Raw genomic sequence first — 13,647 nt, 5'->3', positions numbered from 1 at the left:
CCCTGACTCCCAAATTCGTCACCAACAAGAATTTTCTGCATCTGTTTCAAGAGTTTTTCTTACCCTCCCCAATCAGAGCCGCCTGTAGCCTCTACTTACCGCAACTTTTGGATAGTGCCGAAGTCTCGACGCAACATGTTTAGTTGGGCAAAACAACAGTTAGTTGAATCATCTCTCCCCACCCGTGCTCTTCGTCTGTACCCGCCCGCGCCCTGCAGCTCCTGAGCGACCTTCCTGCAAGCCTCTGAACGCATCCGCCCCCCAATGCACCCCAAGCGTCCGTAGACTTACATTCTCCTAGGCTGGCGAATGTCGCCGGCACCCAGGAACCTGAGTATGGCCCGACGGCCATTCAGGCCGTTGGAAAGCAAGAGGGCGACCCCACCCACACCGAGTTGACTAAAGCGGATATGAAATGGGTCACTATGGAATCCACCTCCCTCGAGACGCAGACGTTCTACGTCACCGCAGACAGTGGCCATTTCGGCTTCTTACAGGTCCTCTACAGCAACGTAGCGTAAGAGGAATGCCAATCCACCGTTGATGCGCACGCTAAGTACTCATCGTGCATAGGGGTCTACGAATCACCGTCCAATTTAACTGTAAACTTTTCTATCCTGACAACAAGAAACCCGCCCTCTGGACATCCGACCCTCTCGAGAACTACGGTTTCGATGAGGAGCAGTTCTCATTCTATGCCGACGGCATTTCTTTGGAGCTCTCCGAGGATGGGTCATCATATATATTAAAGTCGGCGGTAAATGACAACGGTCTGGTGAATTTGAAATTTACCAAAACAGCTCCCGGATTTGTCGCTGGGAAGAACGGCACGAGCTACTATGGGACAGATCCAGAGAATCCCTGGGGATCCATGAGGCATGCTTTCTGGCCAAGGTGTAGTGTTGAGGGTGTCATCATCACAAAGGATGGAGAGGTTGATTGCAAAGGCCGAGGGTTCTTGTCCCACGCTCTTCAGGGTATGAAACCCCATCACGCTGGTAGGTGAATTTGACATTACCCTGCTTCACACATGCTCACCTGTTTAGCCGCTCGGTGGAACTTTTTGAACTTCCAATCCCCAACATATTCCGTAATATTGATGGAATTCACCACACCACTTTCGTATGGCTCGACTGTTGTTAGAACCTGCGGGGTAGCTACCGATGGCAAGCTGCTCTTTGCTGGAACATCTGCCGATGTCAAGCACATCGAAACCAAGCAAGATGCAGAGAACGAATGGCCAGAGCCTACTTCAGCAAGCTATCACTTGGAAGGGAAAACCGAGGATGGCAAAGAAGCATCTGCCCATCTTGAAGGAAGCCTTGGCGAAAGACTGGATCGCGTCGATGTCATGGCGGAGGTCCCGGGGTTTGTCAAAGCGATTATTGCCAGTGCGGCAGGCACGAAACCATACATCTACCAGTTCGCTCCGAAGATGACGCTTGAGGTGAAGATTGGAGATGAGGTTAAGAAGGAGGATGGAGCCATGTACTCTGAGGCTACCTTCATCTCATGAGGGTTCGATCTTGGCAGGACACTCTCTTCTCGCCCCTACCTAGCTTTAATGATTAGAACTCTCAAGGCTGGCGCTTGAGGATTCCTAATGAATGAATGCATATTACCTTCTCATCATGAAGTATTCCTTCTCGCATGTATGAACTGGCGTACAGATTACAATTTCATATCTCTACAAGGGGTGGGGTAAGCAAGGAAGGTGGCAGCTCGCGAAATCTAAATTCTGCGGTGTCGTACTCCAAGAGTCGAGGAGCTCTTTGTTCACCATCGAATGGAGGCTCAACCACGGATCCGTAACGCCACGCAGCTCTAGTGTGGCTGACCCCGCTAAGCCCCACATGTGCACCGAAACACTTCCATTTAAACCTTGGTAGGGCTTCCTCACTGAAAAAGAGCTATCAACGACTCATCAACCTCTAAACCCCGCGTTTAATCCTCGCCCAAGATGGTCTACTATTTCACTTCCAATACCGTGTCTCCAGCAGCCTTCATATACGTTGGCAAAGACAAGGTAGAAAGTACTTCAGCCCTCCCCAGACTTACTCTCACAATATGACGTTCAAGTCCTGACGCATCGCAACGATAGATGAGGAGCTTATCAAATATGGCTTTAATGAAGATATCTGGTTTCATGTGGATAATCTGTCGTCGGCGCATATCTACTTGAGGCTTCCCGAAGGAGAAAATTGGGAGAATATTTCACCCGAGTTACTGCAGGATTGCGCGCAGTTGACCAAGGCTAATAGTATTGATGGTGAGAATCCCTTGTATTTTTCCTGTGTCTTAACAAATGGTCTGGCTCACGGCGTTGCAGGCAACAAGAAAGATAATGTTACGATAGTCTACACACCTTGGTCAAATTTGAAAAAGGATGGGAGCATGGCTGTGGGTCAGGTGGGTTTCAAGGATCAGAGGAAGGTCAGTGTGCCTCTCTCGCTTTTCATACATTCAGAGAAAGTTCTATTCTGTTGCTGTGGAAACATTTGATCGAAAAAGAACCTAAAACGACCGTAGGTTAAGCGCATCCATGTCGAGAAACGAGAGAACCCAATCGTCAACCGGCTCAACAAGACTAAGAGCGAGAAGTATCCAGACCTAAGGCAAGAGAAGGAAGATAGGCAGAAGGAGCTAAGGCTACGAGATAGGGTTGCGCAGCAGGCTAGAGTAAGACGTTCTCTTCTTCCATTTCTCCTTAATCCTGCCCATAGCCGAACACAAATCCGAAAGCTTCCAGCCTTACATCTCCTCTCGTTTGTCTTCTGCAATCACTAAACTTCCATGTTATCTACGGTATCCACTAACCCCACTTCAGCAAAAAGAGGAAGCTCGAGTTGCAAGGGAGAGAAAGGAGAAGGCTTGGCAGAGAGACCATGCGTACGACGACCTGATGGCTGAGGAGAATGTTGCGCAGTCAAGCAACCAAGACCGGGATCCGGACTTCCTTGACGACTTTTTTTAGTCGTTCTCTTCTCGGTCTCTACATATCCTCAGATGCATGAAGCCAGCACCTCCGCCCAGACTCATAGGACTGCTTTAGCCGAGACACGATAGCAGTTCGCGAGTGATTGACCAACTGCCTTTGGCCAAATCGGACGGGAATGGCGCTGACGATGGTGTTGGAAACTGTCAATTCGGGTCTCGAACTATCATTGCCGGAAGGCACATTCCCATGGTCTCATTGAGCATCTGAATGTTATAGTTGAAAGTGTCATATGCTGTAGTCTTGATCTCAACTTCTGCAGGAGTCCTGTTTATCTTTCATGAGCTAGGATTACTCAGCTAAAAATGCTGGAACATACGGCTTCTTCTGGCCAGGTTTCTTCTTCAAACCCCCTCTTTCTTGGTACCACCAAACGAATAAAAGATTTTTGAGGATCTTATGCTCCAGACCGTTCTCCGAAGTTGCATATCGGAGGAACTGGAGTGTATTGTCGACCTTTTGCGGACTGAAATCTGTGACATCGCCTTTCCGGAAAGAGAGGCGGAGACGATCTCGAAGCGTATAGCGCGCTGGCTTGGAAAACTGCACAGCCCGCAGCCCTTGGCGGTAAAGATATCGATACGCATGCACAATCTCCTCTCTCGACATGTCAATGAAAAACTTAGGGTGCAGAATGAAAGCTCTGCGAACCGCGTCGATCACCGACCCGGGAAAATGAACCACCGCTCCCAGGCTGATTTAGCGCCGGCCTTGGCACTAGCCAACTAGAAAACTCCGCCTGTTTCGCGACCTTACCGTCTTCCTCGAACCTCCTCTTTACCCCGAATCGCTTGCGAGTGCTAGCAACGACGGGGCAAACGAGGCTTTTGTAGCGATTAATTCAGGCCTCACCAACCTGATCGAAGCCGGAGTCGCTCTCTGAGTGGCGTGCGCTGCTTCATCAGCCGTTGCTTGTCACCGTGGAATTCCTGAACTAATCAATGTACCAGGCCTTCAGAGAGATTAACAAATCTAGTTCACGAACGACATGGCCCGAGGGGGAGGTCATCCGACCCCGGCTGATCATCTCGATCGCACCAGGGCGGCGCACAAGAAGAAAACGTACCAGACGGTGCTCGAGTCGGTCATCGATAAGAAGAAAATCCTGAATGCGAGCGTCCGTCCCCTCCTCTCATTGTCGACTTCACTCTTCGCTGACATTGTCTATTAGTGGACGTTCAAGAAACCTTCTCCGGAAGGCTACACCTACGTGCGCACCTCCCAAGAAACATCCCGGATCATCATCGCTTCCCAAGAACGATGCCGTCTTCGAGGTCTTCCTGTCTACCAGTATTCGGTAAGCAGGGTTTTCAGCGCCTTGCGTCATCCACGCTAACTTGGATATGTGTAGAATAGAACGGGGTCAATGGCGAAGGCGCAAGCAAACCCTAATAAGATTGCTTTCTATGCTACTCCGATCGGGTACCATTTGCCCACCGTAGTCATCACCGAAGTATGCGAGGACTTGGGCTACACCTGGAGTATCGATAGGACCGATGAGTTGCATCTTGAGTCTGGAGACCATGGTCATCGTACGGATCCCAGTCAAGAAGCTACCAGGGAGGAAATCATGAGGGCGATTCACCACCACGTCCCTAAGATCCCTCCCACAGACGTGGACACAATTATCAATCATGCGTTCAAGAAGGTATTTGACTGAGGCTTCAAGATTGCGACCACTCTTCTGACATCCTATAGGGAGAGAATAGGGTGGGCGAAGCCGGTAATTTATCGCTCATCGATCGAGTAAACCTTGCGGTGCAAGCTCATATCAGGCATATCTACACCGACTACGATTATTTATTGAAGTCTATCGGGTGGGAAGGAGCGCGCCAAGAATCTGAATCCCGCATTGTTGAGCAGCTGAAGAAGTGGCGCAATCTGGACGACAATGGCGAGCCTGAGGAAGGTTTCCGAGAAGTGCTCGTTATTGAAGATGATGATGCTGAATCTAGAGAAAACGAAGTCGATCGCAGTGGCCTTTTAGCCAACACAGGTGGGCATGGTCATCAACAGTTGTTTCCATCAAGTCGAGGAGGAGGATTCCATGGCTCACTCGCAACTGCTATATTCGATCCTGGCCATGCAAGTACTCGAGTGAAGCCCTTAACCCTACCAGCCAACTCTACTATCTCGCTCAGTTCATCGTACGCATATGAGAACAAGCCTCAATACGAACACGGATTTCGACCTGTTGTCAATCCGTAAGCATCAATCTCCTTTTCCTGTATTGGAAGCTGTTTAACTTGTCTAGACAATCAACTACCACGACATTGGTACCTGTTGAGAGGAAGACTACTCAGCAAGTTCTTCTCCATGATGGTGTCCTATATAACGTGAGTATCGGGGTTGTCGCATTGCCGACAGCTGGCTCCAAAAGTACTCCTTACACAATTTTTACATAAGCTAATATTCCTAGCTTCAACCTGTTGAGCCCACCTATAGTAGCTCAAGGACAACCACACGTACTAGTCGACTAGTTGAACATAACTCTCACAGGGCACAGCTGGTTCCGCCTGTCAACGACATAGGACGCTCCATCCAAGGAGAATACAAGCAACCTACACAGCAAGGTAATTCGCTGCATCGCGCTTCACCCCACAGAGCAGCGCCGTCAGCTATCCCGAGACGTCTGTCAGAGCAGGATATCGTTCTTCCATCCGTAGAACGTGATAACGACAATGTGTTACACCCAATGCCAGCACCGGACAGCCGCCGAGACCGCGATATAGTGGAAGCCCGTAGTTTACGCACGATCGCCCGGCGATACAGTCCGGATGACATGATTGACTTGACCAGTAGCCCGCGCCAAAAGGGAGGCAGAAGCGGAGCAAACGAGGAAAATATATGGGTACAGTCTCGCCCGAAACCCCATGATGTTCTGCCCTTGTATGCTCATAGACCACCTCGTGAATCGCCACGGCGTGGTCTACGGGGTGCTTATTACGAAGATGCATCTAGAGACGTGCGCCCTGCTCACATTCCTGAATCGCATAGGACTACTGAATTTCGATATGCTCCAGTCGTTTCTCGTACTCGTCCAATTGAAACGGGAGAGCTATCTTCGCTCTCTTATCCCGTTGTAGTGGAAACCGGACATACTCGAAGCGGACAGCGATTCACCCGCTACTAGCATCTTATTGAACGTCCTCCTAATGTCCGGAAGTCATTTCAGATTCTCAGCGGCGTCAATAGGATGATACCCCATTTCCTTATCGAGTATGGGCACGGAAAATACTCTATTTTCTTTACTGGTGATATGACTACGGAAGATACCCTATTTCCTTTAGTGGCATGACTATAGAGGACAGCTTGTTTTCTGGAGTGGCATTGACATGGAAGAGACCCCATTCCTCTGGTCTCTTCGGGCTTTGGGTCCCTTGTCTTTTCTTTTACGGTCTGTTCTTTTATTTATGATGCCTGTCCTCTTTCCTCACGGGCAAAGCATCAGGACATCAAAAGTCATTCAGCCCATCTTTCCCACTCTTCACTGAACCCTTCTGGGGCCAGTACAATAATCCGAGGTCTGCGGAATTATTTGGTCTTCATGTATGATAATACCTTCATAAATCAAAAGTTCGCCGTCCCAACTAAACCTATGTTAGAGCCCCACTACGTGGTGCACGCTTCAACCAAAATGTAACAGCAGTCTTGACAGATGAATTCCTCCTAGCGTATTACTCCTCAGACATGGACAAGCACCCACTTCTTTTACCACCACCCCATTCTCCACATATATCTCCTAGAATAGGATGTCCATGCGCATTTACTCCACTATCCAACTTCCAATACCCGCTCGCATCCGCTAACCACATGGAGCCTCTCTCGCTGACAATTACCATGCTCTCCGCCTTCCCGCGGCAAGGCAATTTGAGATGCCGAATTATGGCTTCCTCTGATTGGTCAGTTTGAGAGCATTGGTTTCTTGATCACGAATTTGAATACTTGAATGGTTTTATTAGCACGCTGGGGAGCGAGCGTGCCGGAGTTGAGGGTTGTTTGGAGGGGGGTGTGAGTCACTATTGATTAGATATTATGTGAGGGCCATGAGTAAGTTTGAATGTCTTCACGGAGCTTGAAGACATCTGGCGTTGTGGGCAAAAATTATATATATTCTCCATCCCGCTCTACCATCTCTTTCGAATCAGTTTGTACTTGAATCATCGTCTCAACGCCACGCCCTCCCTTCCATTAGCTTCCATTCCAACAACAATGTCCCTTCAAAACCAAACCGCCCATCTCCTCCGCACCCTCCACAAGCCCGGAAATCCCATCATCTTGACTAATGTCTGGGATGCCATATCCGCCAAAGCAATCGCATCGCTCCCACAAACCCAAGCCATAGCAACCGCCTCCTTCGCCATCGCCGCAGCCGCCGGCCTCGAAGACGACCATCTCACACTCGATGTCAATTTACGCGCTATCCGCGCCATCGCACCTATTGCTGCTGCTTACAACAAACCCCTCACCGTCGACTTCCAAGACGGCTTCGGCGACAGACTTGAAGAGGGGATTCGGGAAATCCTCAAACTCGGCGTTGTGGGAATTAATCTTGAAGATTTTGGACGTGAGATGAGCGTGGATGGTGGGGACGGGAAGGGCGGGTTGTATTCAATTTCCACCGCACAGGAGAGGATTCGCCGGGTTATGGCTATTGCGAAAGAGGAAGGTGTGCCAGACTTCGTCGTCAACGCGCGGACTGATGCCCTGCTGCACGGCCATCCGGTGGCTGAAGTTGTTGAGCGAGGGAAAGCGTATTTGGATGCAGGGGCGGCGAATGTGTTTGTTTGGGGAGGGGTGAAGAGAGGGGGGATGCGGAGGGAGGAGGTGCAGGAGTGTTGTAGGGAATTTGGAGGAAGGTTGAATGTTAGTATGAAGTTGACGCCGGGGAATTTGACGTTAGAGGAGCTGAGGGAGATTGGGGTCGCGAGGATTAGTATTGGGCCGCAGTTGATGTTGAAGAGTGCCGGGTTTGTAGCGGAGGAAGCGAGGAGGGTTTTGGGAGTGTAGAATGGGAAGGGTACATGGGGCGGGTGATTAACTGGTTAACGAAAGAGCTTACAGTAGATTTTAGAGAAAGATTATTACTATGTTCATCTTGGCTACTAGATAATATCCGTATAGAGAGTATTTTAGCGAGGCCCTACCACAGTTAACTCATAGCTATCGGTAGAGAAGTTGAAACATAGACAGCTCACCGATAGGCCTCCCAAACATAAGCTTGGTATCCGACAGAATATTAAGTATTCAGCATCATCCCCTCACAGTCTTCTAAGTAGTGTGCTGTGCCACATGGGGCCATGTGTAACATAACACACCATCCATATGTTACGGGCGAAACACGAGATAGAAGTTTCAGTCATTGTTGTGCAAATTTAAAAAGGAAGATGCAATGTAACAACAAACAATCCGAGAGTAGCCCCTGAGATCCGAAGGTAATATCCTTCCCTTTAACAGTCTATGGACCCCTCTTTAAAAATTACAATGCCTCCTCTAGCAACCTATATTCATGCCAAAATATCAGCAATTATCGAAAATTCGTCGAACAGCCAGGAACCCCCTCTCGCTGTAGTCCCAATACGCAATCAATCCGGACCATGAGCACTGACTCCAAACCAGCCCTGTCAATTCACCTCTCCCCAGTCTACGGCCCCCGGTGCAACAGCTTGCCAGCGCCATTCTCGCCTCCAAGAAAGCGGGAAAACCCACACTATGGGTGGTTTTGGGAAGTCCTGGCAATGATAGCCAGTTTTGGATGCATGGCGGCCGTGGTCACCATCCTCGCCAGAATGCAATCGCAGCCGTTATCCCACTGGACTTTTTTGATAAGTCTCAATGCGACGATTGCTACCTTTATCACGGCTGCCAAGTCTATGGCCTTGTTAGTCCTCGCTGCCTGCATTGCCCAATCAAAGTGGATTCTTTTCAAGTCGTCGGCCAGAAAACTACGCGAGCTCGACTTGTTTGAAGATGCCAGTCGCGGTCCTTTGGGCTCCCTAATGCTTCTTTTACACGTCCGTTGGAGGCTTGGAATCGCAAGCATTGGTGCTATTGCTACTGTCCTCGCTCTGGGAGTCGACACATTCGCCCAACAGGTCGTTGGGTTTGATACCCGTGAGGTCGAGATCTACGACCGGGGTGCCTCCTTTGGCCTTAGCCGCATTTATAATGGCAGCTCGGAGTTTAGGATTAGGGACTTAAATAGATCCCTCTTAATTGTAGACGGTACGATATCCTCTATAAAGTTTATGGTTGTATCCGCTCCATCATTTGTGGCTTACATGCTCAATCTTAGATGCGAACGCCGATGTGGCAATGCAAGGGGCCGTGTTTAGAGGCATTTTCAACATTACTGCAACACCTTTCTTCAAATGTCATTCTAAATGCGTTTGGAAGGAATCATATGTATCCCTTGGTTTTGTCAGTAATTGCGCAGACGTTACGGTCGCCACCCTGGCGAGCAATATCACCAGAAATGACGCCCAGTACTATGACCACGATAATTGGATGACAACCCCGGGAAATATTTCAATATATGCCCACTTCTCCCAGACAAGTGAAGCAACGAAGGTAAATGTCGTTGCAGTCAGTCTCGTGCCCAATGCGGCCGGTGGGCAACCCTTCGCTCCCGAGTTTGTCCGGATCGCAGTTGTGCGATCGTCGGAATCCTATATGGGAGAACCACAGGTTTTTAGAGACACGTTGGAAGTAGTAGAGTGCACTGTCAGTTTAACGGCATACACTTACTCAGATATGTCTGCGTCTGGTAATCAGTTAAACATCAAGTCAAATCCGACCCCTCTCCAACCAGCGCCGTCTTTCAGGATGTTGGTCTTCAACCAAACCGGATTACCGATCCTACAGTCTACATCCGCAGATATAATCGCGCTGGTTCAGCTTTTCACATCACCCCGTTTCAGCGGAGAAATTCGCGAAGGAGAAACCTCGACTACGCCACCTCAAGGCATAGGGCTTTCACTACGGAATGGAGACATCTCGAAGGCGTTTGAAAACATGGCGCACAGCATGACCGAGCAACTCCGATCGAGCAACGATGTCGCGGCTTATGGGTTGACTGTGACCTCAATCGTGTTCGTGCGCGTGCGGTGGGCTTGGCTGGCTTTTCCTTTTGGCATTTTGGCTGCATCTGCGCTGCTTCTTTTTGCTACCGTAATCAACAATTGTAATCACAAGTGTCATCTCTGGAAATCTTCCATGGTTGCAATACTGTACCATCAAGTGGTCATTCAGGAGGATGCTAAAGGAGTGCTTCACACTGATATGCAGAGTCTGGAACAATTGAAAGCATTGGCGAATGGGACAAAAGCAAGGCTAGAGTGACGGAGGGCAGGATTTCGGTTTTATTTGGAAGTATGATCCTATTCTGAGACCAAGTTGCTCCAACCATGTTACTGTTTTGTTTAGATTATTAGATCCGTAGGGACGTTCTGACCACATAAAAATCAATTATTACAAAACGTACAGCTTATGAAAGAGCCAATCTAGGATTAGGTGCCTACCACTATCTACCATTACAATCAAATTCCCTCGATTACGATCATCGGTATAGTGATATTCCGTTCCAGCCCAGCTCGATTGAATTGCACGTGAAGTCTCCTACCCCAATAGTCAATGCGATAGAAGACACATCCACAAGATTAAGAGAACTAGAGCAGCCTTCTCCTAGATATACCATTCCTTTGACAGCATTCTCCACAGGCAGAAAAGAGTATACCTAGCCCGGAGTTAGCGCCCCGTTCTTTCGCTATTTCGTACTGCCTTGTAGCAGCTCCTCAACGGATTATACAAAGCTAGAATATCTGCATCACCAAGCTCATCCACCGCGGCTTCAAATTGTCACGAACCTCTGCTCCATGCTCAAGAGCTCATGTCAACCCTGCTTAGGGTCCTTCCTCGACAGCGATAGCCACCTCCGAGGTGCGTATAATGCTCAACGTACTGTTGCGAGCATCGCTGGAGGAGTCAGCTTGGAGGACATTCTCACGAGGAAACCTGCAATCTGAGTCCACAAGAACGATATAAATCTATTTCACTCACATCATCACTGCTCCAATTGAGCCAGACACCTTAGCTTCAGGACGCCTGGAACAAGACCGATATCATCTTTGTAGGGCGAAGGACAGATACCCACCGTCTAGAGTTGCAGTCGACGTCACACATCCATAATTAACCCGAGAACACAAGCAAACAACCACGTTTGTCCGCCGAAGTAGCGGCGCACCAAATGGCTCCTTAAAAGTTATAGCCCCCAGCATCGTGCTCCTCGAAATCTGCTACGAGCTCCCAATTGAGGAGCTCCTAAGCCTTGAAGGCCTCGGGCCAAATGGCCAACCTACTGAAATTCCCTATCTACAAGCTGCACATCGGTGGTTGAAGGGGAAAGAAGGTAAGGGGAATTTCCTTTTGCATTCGTCAATGCTATATCGTACTGTCTCCGGTGTTTTATGGGCCTAAGTGCAAGCTTGTCAAACCGGAGATTTTTAAAGACTATCGCGGAGCAAGTTTTAGTGCCTTGGAGGGGAGATGAATATGCTCTTGTTCGGACCATTGGCCAGGTAGTTAGCACTGTAACCAGCTCAAACTGGAAGCGCGTATGCCCATGGCCAGAAGACTACCAATGTATTTTGCTCTTTTCTTTAGTCCACGTTTAAGTTCTGTGATGGCTTTTCGTACTATTTTTCCGTAGTGTCCGGAATTGGCATCTGCCAAGACTTTTGAACAAGGTTAGCCTTATTATGCGTTTAGTGAGTATGTCGAGCATGTGCTTGGTGAACGAGGAAGGTCACTTGAGTCCCTCGACGGAAAAAAACAACAGGTGGGCAACACTAGATATACTGAAAGTGGCGCGCTAGCAGGGAAGACGGCCGACGCATTCCTGTCACACTTGTGCACTCTTAAATGTCGGATGTTGGCATAAATGCCTCCAAATCCTGCCACCGTTGCCTGCGAAAATGGAGGCATCTATGCCAACGCTTCGGAAGATGATATGTCCGAGCGCAGCCGATGTTACAGGCATATTGCTGACGAAGCAGTAAGACGCGCATATATACCATCACATCCATACGGAGGCACTTCCCGCATGGGATACACAACACAGAATTGGCCTCTACCGTCCATTCTCTGCTGCTGCTAACATTCGCGCTGAACCCAAATAATCCACCAATTCCTGTCTTTAGACGCTTATCTTAGCAGAGATCCCATATAATCCCCCAATTCCCGGAATGTGTCGCCCATTCTCGGCTGCTGCTAACATTGGCGCTGATCCCAAATACTCCCCCGATTCCCGGCAGCACGCATTTCCCCTTCAGGACACTGATTTCGTTATGGTCACTGTGTTCAGGATTCCATGTAATCCTCACAATCGCACTCCTTCTCTCTAAGCCGCAAGTAGCAGTTGTCGTTAAAGATGTAATCTATAAGCCTCTCCAAACCCTGAACGTCGCCTTCCCTCGTCCCAATCTTATCTTCATCAACCCATCCCTTGGTTGCGCCGCCTTCAAAATCAATAACAACTGCATCACCACTCGTGCCAATGACGACATTTTCAGCTTTGACGTCTCCCCAGACAACATCCATCTGGTGCAGGGTTAACACAGTCTTTTGAATCTGCAAAGCCCATTTCTCCCGAACATCCTTGGGTGCCTGTTCGATAGTCCTCCAGGTAAGAGTCTGATCAATGTCAATCCAGTGGTAGAGCTCTCCGCGTAGCATGCCTTTGCTGTCCACGACTACGCCGTAAAGCCGCGAGATGAGCAGTTGATCTGGAGGAATGCGTGAACGGTGAATTTTGTTGTACTTTTCTACTACTTCTTTAGACTCTTCCTGCGCCCATGAAGGTTTCCAGAAGAAAGATTGGCCATTAACGAAGACCTTTTTCGGAACAATATCGAAGACCGTACTGGGGTCGTCAAAGACGACCTCAACATCCGAGGGCCTGAACTGAGGGAATGGTGATTCGAAGGGGTCCGGTTTTGGATCATCCCATTCATCCATAAAGTTTTGTTTTTTAGGGGTCATGCGAGTAATGGGGCCTGGGCGAGGTACTTCGTCATAGAACTCAAGCTGGCATTTGTAGTACTGGCGAGCCTGTAGATCGGCCAGCGTCAACTTTCCAACATGGTGAATAATGGGTGCGAGCTTCTGGAACTCTGGTATAAAATGCAACGCAATTTCATCCAAATAATCCCATAGATCGGCCTGATCGGAATTGGAATCATGGTGTTTAATAGAACGTAGTACTGTTCCTACTGTTACTGATAGTAACAATCTCTTGGCAGTTAGAACGAAAGTGAATTGCCTGCCGTTACTGTACGGTTAATGAGGCTATAGTTACTGCAGTAACTGCCTATACTAATTGATTTCTTGGTGTTTTGGTAACGCGTTCGCGGAGGACGTTTTCGCGCGTAGTAGTACGAGGGCTGCTGTGGAACAGGAGGTGTCAAAACGCGCACTAATACACCAGATTTCGTACCTTTTCAACCATCCTATCCATCGTCAGTACAGAATAGTGAATTAACTCCTTGATTTACCTACTTCTCGCCTCCAATATTGCCTCCATCGTCACCATGAGTATGCGAAAATTCCTCCAAACTCCACGTAGCACTCAAAGGTCGCAGCACCAGTTCGACGTT

General features: G+C 48.9%; 8 protein-coding genes across 8 annotated transcripts; 6 read left to right on the top strand and 2 right to left on the bottom strand.

Annotated features, from left to right (window-relative positions):
• The first annotated feature begins 116 nt into the window (after positions 1-116).
• Positions 117-1,632, top strand: BDR25DRAFT_301974 (oxidative stress survival, Svf1-like protein). The gene is made up of 4 exons (XM_033689696.1): positions 117-158; positions 302-517; positions 574-998; positions 1,047-1,632. The coding sequence occupies exons 1-4, from the start codon at positions 136-138 to the stop codon at positions 1,514-1,516; spliced, it is 1,134 nt and encodes a 377-aa protein (XP_033550745.1). The 5' UTR covers positions 117-135; the 3' UTR covers positions 1,517-1,632.
• Positions 1,633-1,650: 18 nt separating this feature from the next.
• On the top strand, positions 1,651-1,935 carry BDR25DRAFT_352365 (uncharacterized protein; the record flags this gene model as incomplete). The annotated part of the gene is made up of 2 exons (XM_033695007.1): positions 1,651-1,808; positions 1,848-1,935. The coding sequence occupies 2 exons, from the start codon at positions 1,651-1,653 to the stop codon at positions 1,933-1,935; spliced, it is 246 nt and encodes an 81-aa protein (XP_033550744.1).
• On the top strand, positions 1,915-3,176 carry BDR25DRAFT_301973 (DUF814-domain-containing protein). Its single transcript, XM_033689695.1, has 5 exons — positions 1,915-2,033; positions 2,102-2,269; positions 2,330-2,433; positions 2,530-2,679; positions 2,828-3,176. Exons 1-5 carry the CDS (start codon positions 1,961-1,963, stop codon positions 2,972-2,974), a joined length of 642 nt encoding a protein of 213 aa, XP_033550743.1. The 5' UTR covers positions 1,915-1,960; the 3' UTR covers positions 2,975-3,176.
• BDR25DRAFT_217370 (DUF1763-domain-containing protein) lies at positions 3,142-3,604 on the bottom strand (the record flags this gene model as incomplete). Its single annotated transcript, XM_033684904.1, has 2 exons — positions 3,142-3,262; positions 3,315-3,604. 2 exons carry the CDS (start codon positions 3,602-3,604, stop codon positions 3,142-3,144), a joined length of 411 nt encoding a protein of 136 aa, XP_033550742.1.
• A 161-nt stretch (positions 3,605-3,765) lies between these two features.
• Positions 3,766-6,577, top strand: BDR25DRAFT_341138 (uncharacterized protein). The gene is made up of 6 exons (XM_033693582.1): positions 3,766-4,112; positions 4,167-4,292; positions 4,347-4,643; positions 4,694-5,199; positions 5,250-5,331; positions 5,415-6,577. Exons 1-6 carry the CDS (start codon positions 3,984-3,986, stop codon positions 6,126-6,128), a joined length of 1,854 nt encoding a protein of 617 aa, XP_033550741.1. The 5' UTR covers positions 3,766-3,983; the 3' UTR covers positions 6,129-6,577.
• Positions 6,578-7,080: 503 nt separating this feature from the next.
• On the top strand, positions 7,081-8,005 carry BDR25DRAFT_341137 (PEP phosphonomutase; the record flags this gene model as incomplete). Its single annotated transcript, XM_033693581.1, has 1 exon — positions 7,081-8,005. Exon 1 carries the CDS (start codon positions 7,208-7,210, stop codon positions 8,003-8,005), a length of 798 nt encoding a protein of 265 aa, XP_033550740.1. The 5' UTR covers positions 7,081-7,207.
• Positions 8,006-8,733: 728 nt separating this feature from the next.
• On the top strand, positions 8,734-10,336 carry BDR25DRAFT_386823 (uncharacterized protein; the record flags this gene model as incomplete). Its single annotated transcript, XM_033698026.1, has 2 exons — positions 8,734-9,176; positions 9,331-10,336. 2 exons carry the CDS (start codon positions 8,734-8,736, stop codon positions 10,334-10,336), a joined length of 1,449 nt encoding a protein of 482 aa, XP_033550739.1.
• Positions 10,337-12,352: 2,016 nt separating this feature from the next.
• BDR25DRAFT_341136 (uncharacterized protein) lies at positions 12,353-13,583 on the bottom strand (the record flags this gene model as incomplete). Its single annotated transcript, XM_033693580.1, has 3 exons — positions 12,353-13,322; positions 13,488-13,500; positions 13,550-13,583. The coding sequence occupies 3 exons, from the start codon at positions 13,581-13,583 to the stop codon at positions 12,353-12,355; spliced, it is 1,017 nt and encodes a 338-aa protein (XP_033550738.1).
• Between the last annotated feature and the right edge of the window lie 64 nt (positions 13,584-13,647).

The sequence above is a fragment of the Lindgomyces ingoldianus genome, assembly GCF_010093535.1.
Source record: "Lindgomyces ingoldianus strain ATCC 200398 unplaced genomic scaffold BDR25scaffold_8, whole genome shotgun sequence".
Lineage (NCBI taxonomy): Eukaryota > Fungi > Ascomycota > Dothideomycetes > Pleosporales > Lindgomycetaceae > Lindgomyces > Lindgomyces ingoldianus.
Note: the sequence above shows the minus strand (reverse complement) of the source record. Positions and strands in the feature narration are given on the sequence as shown.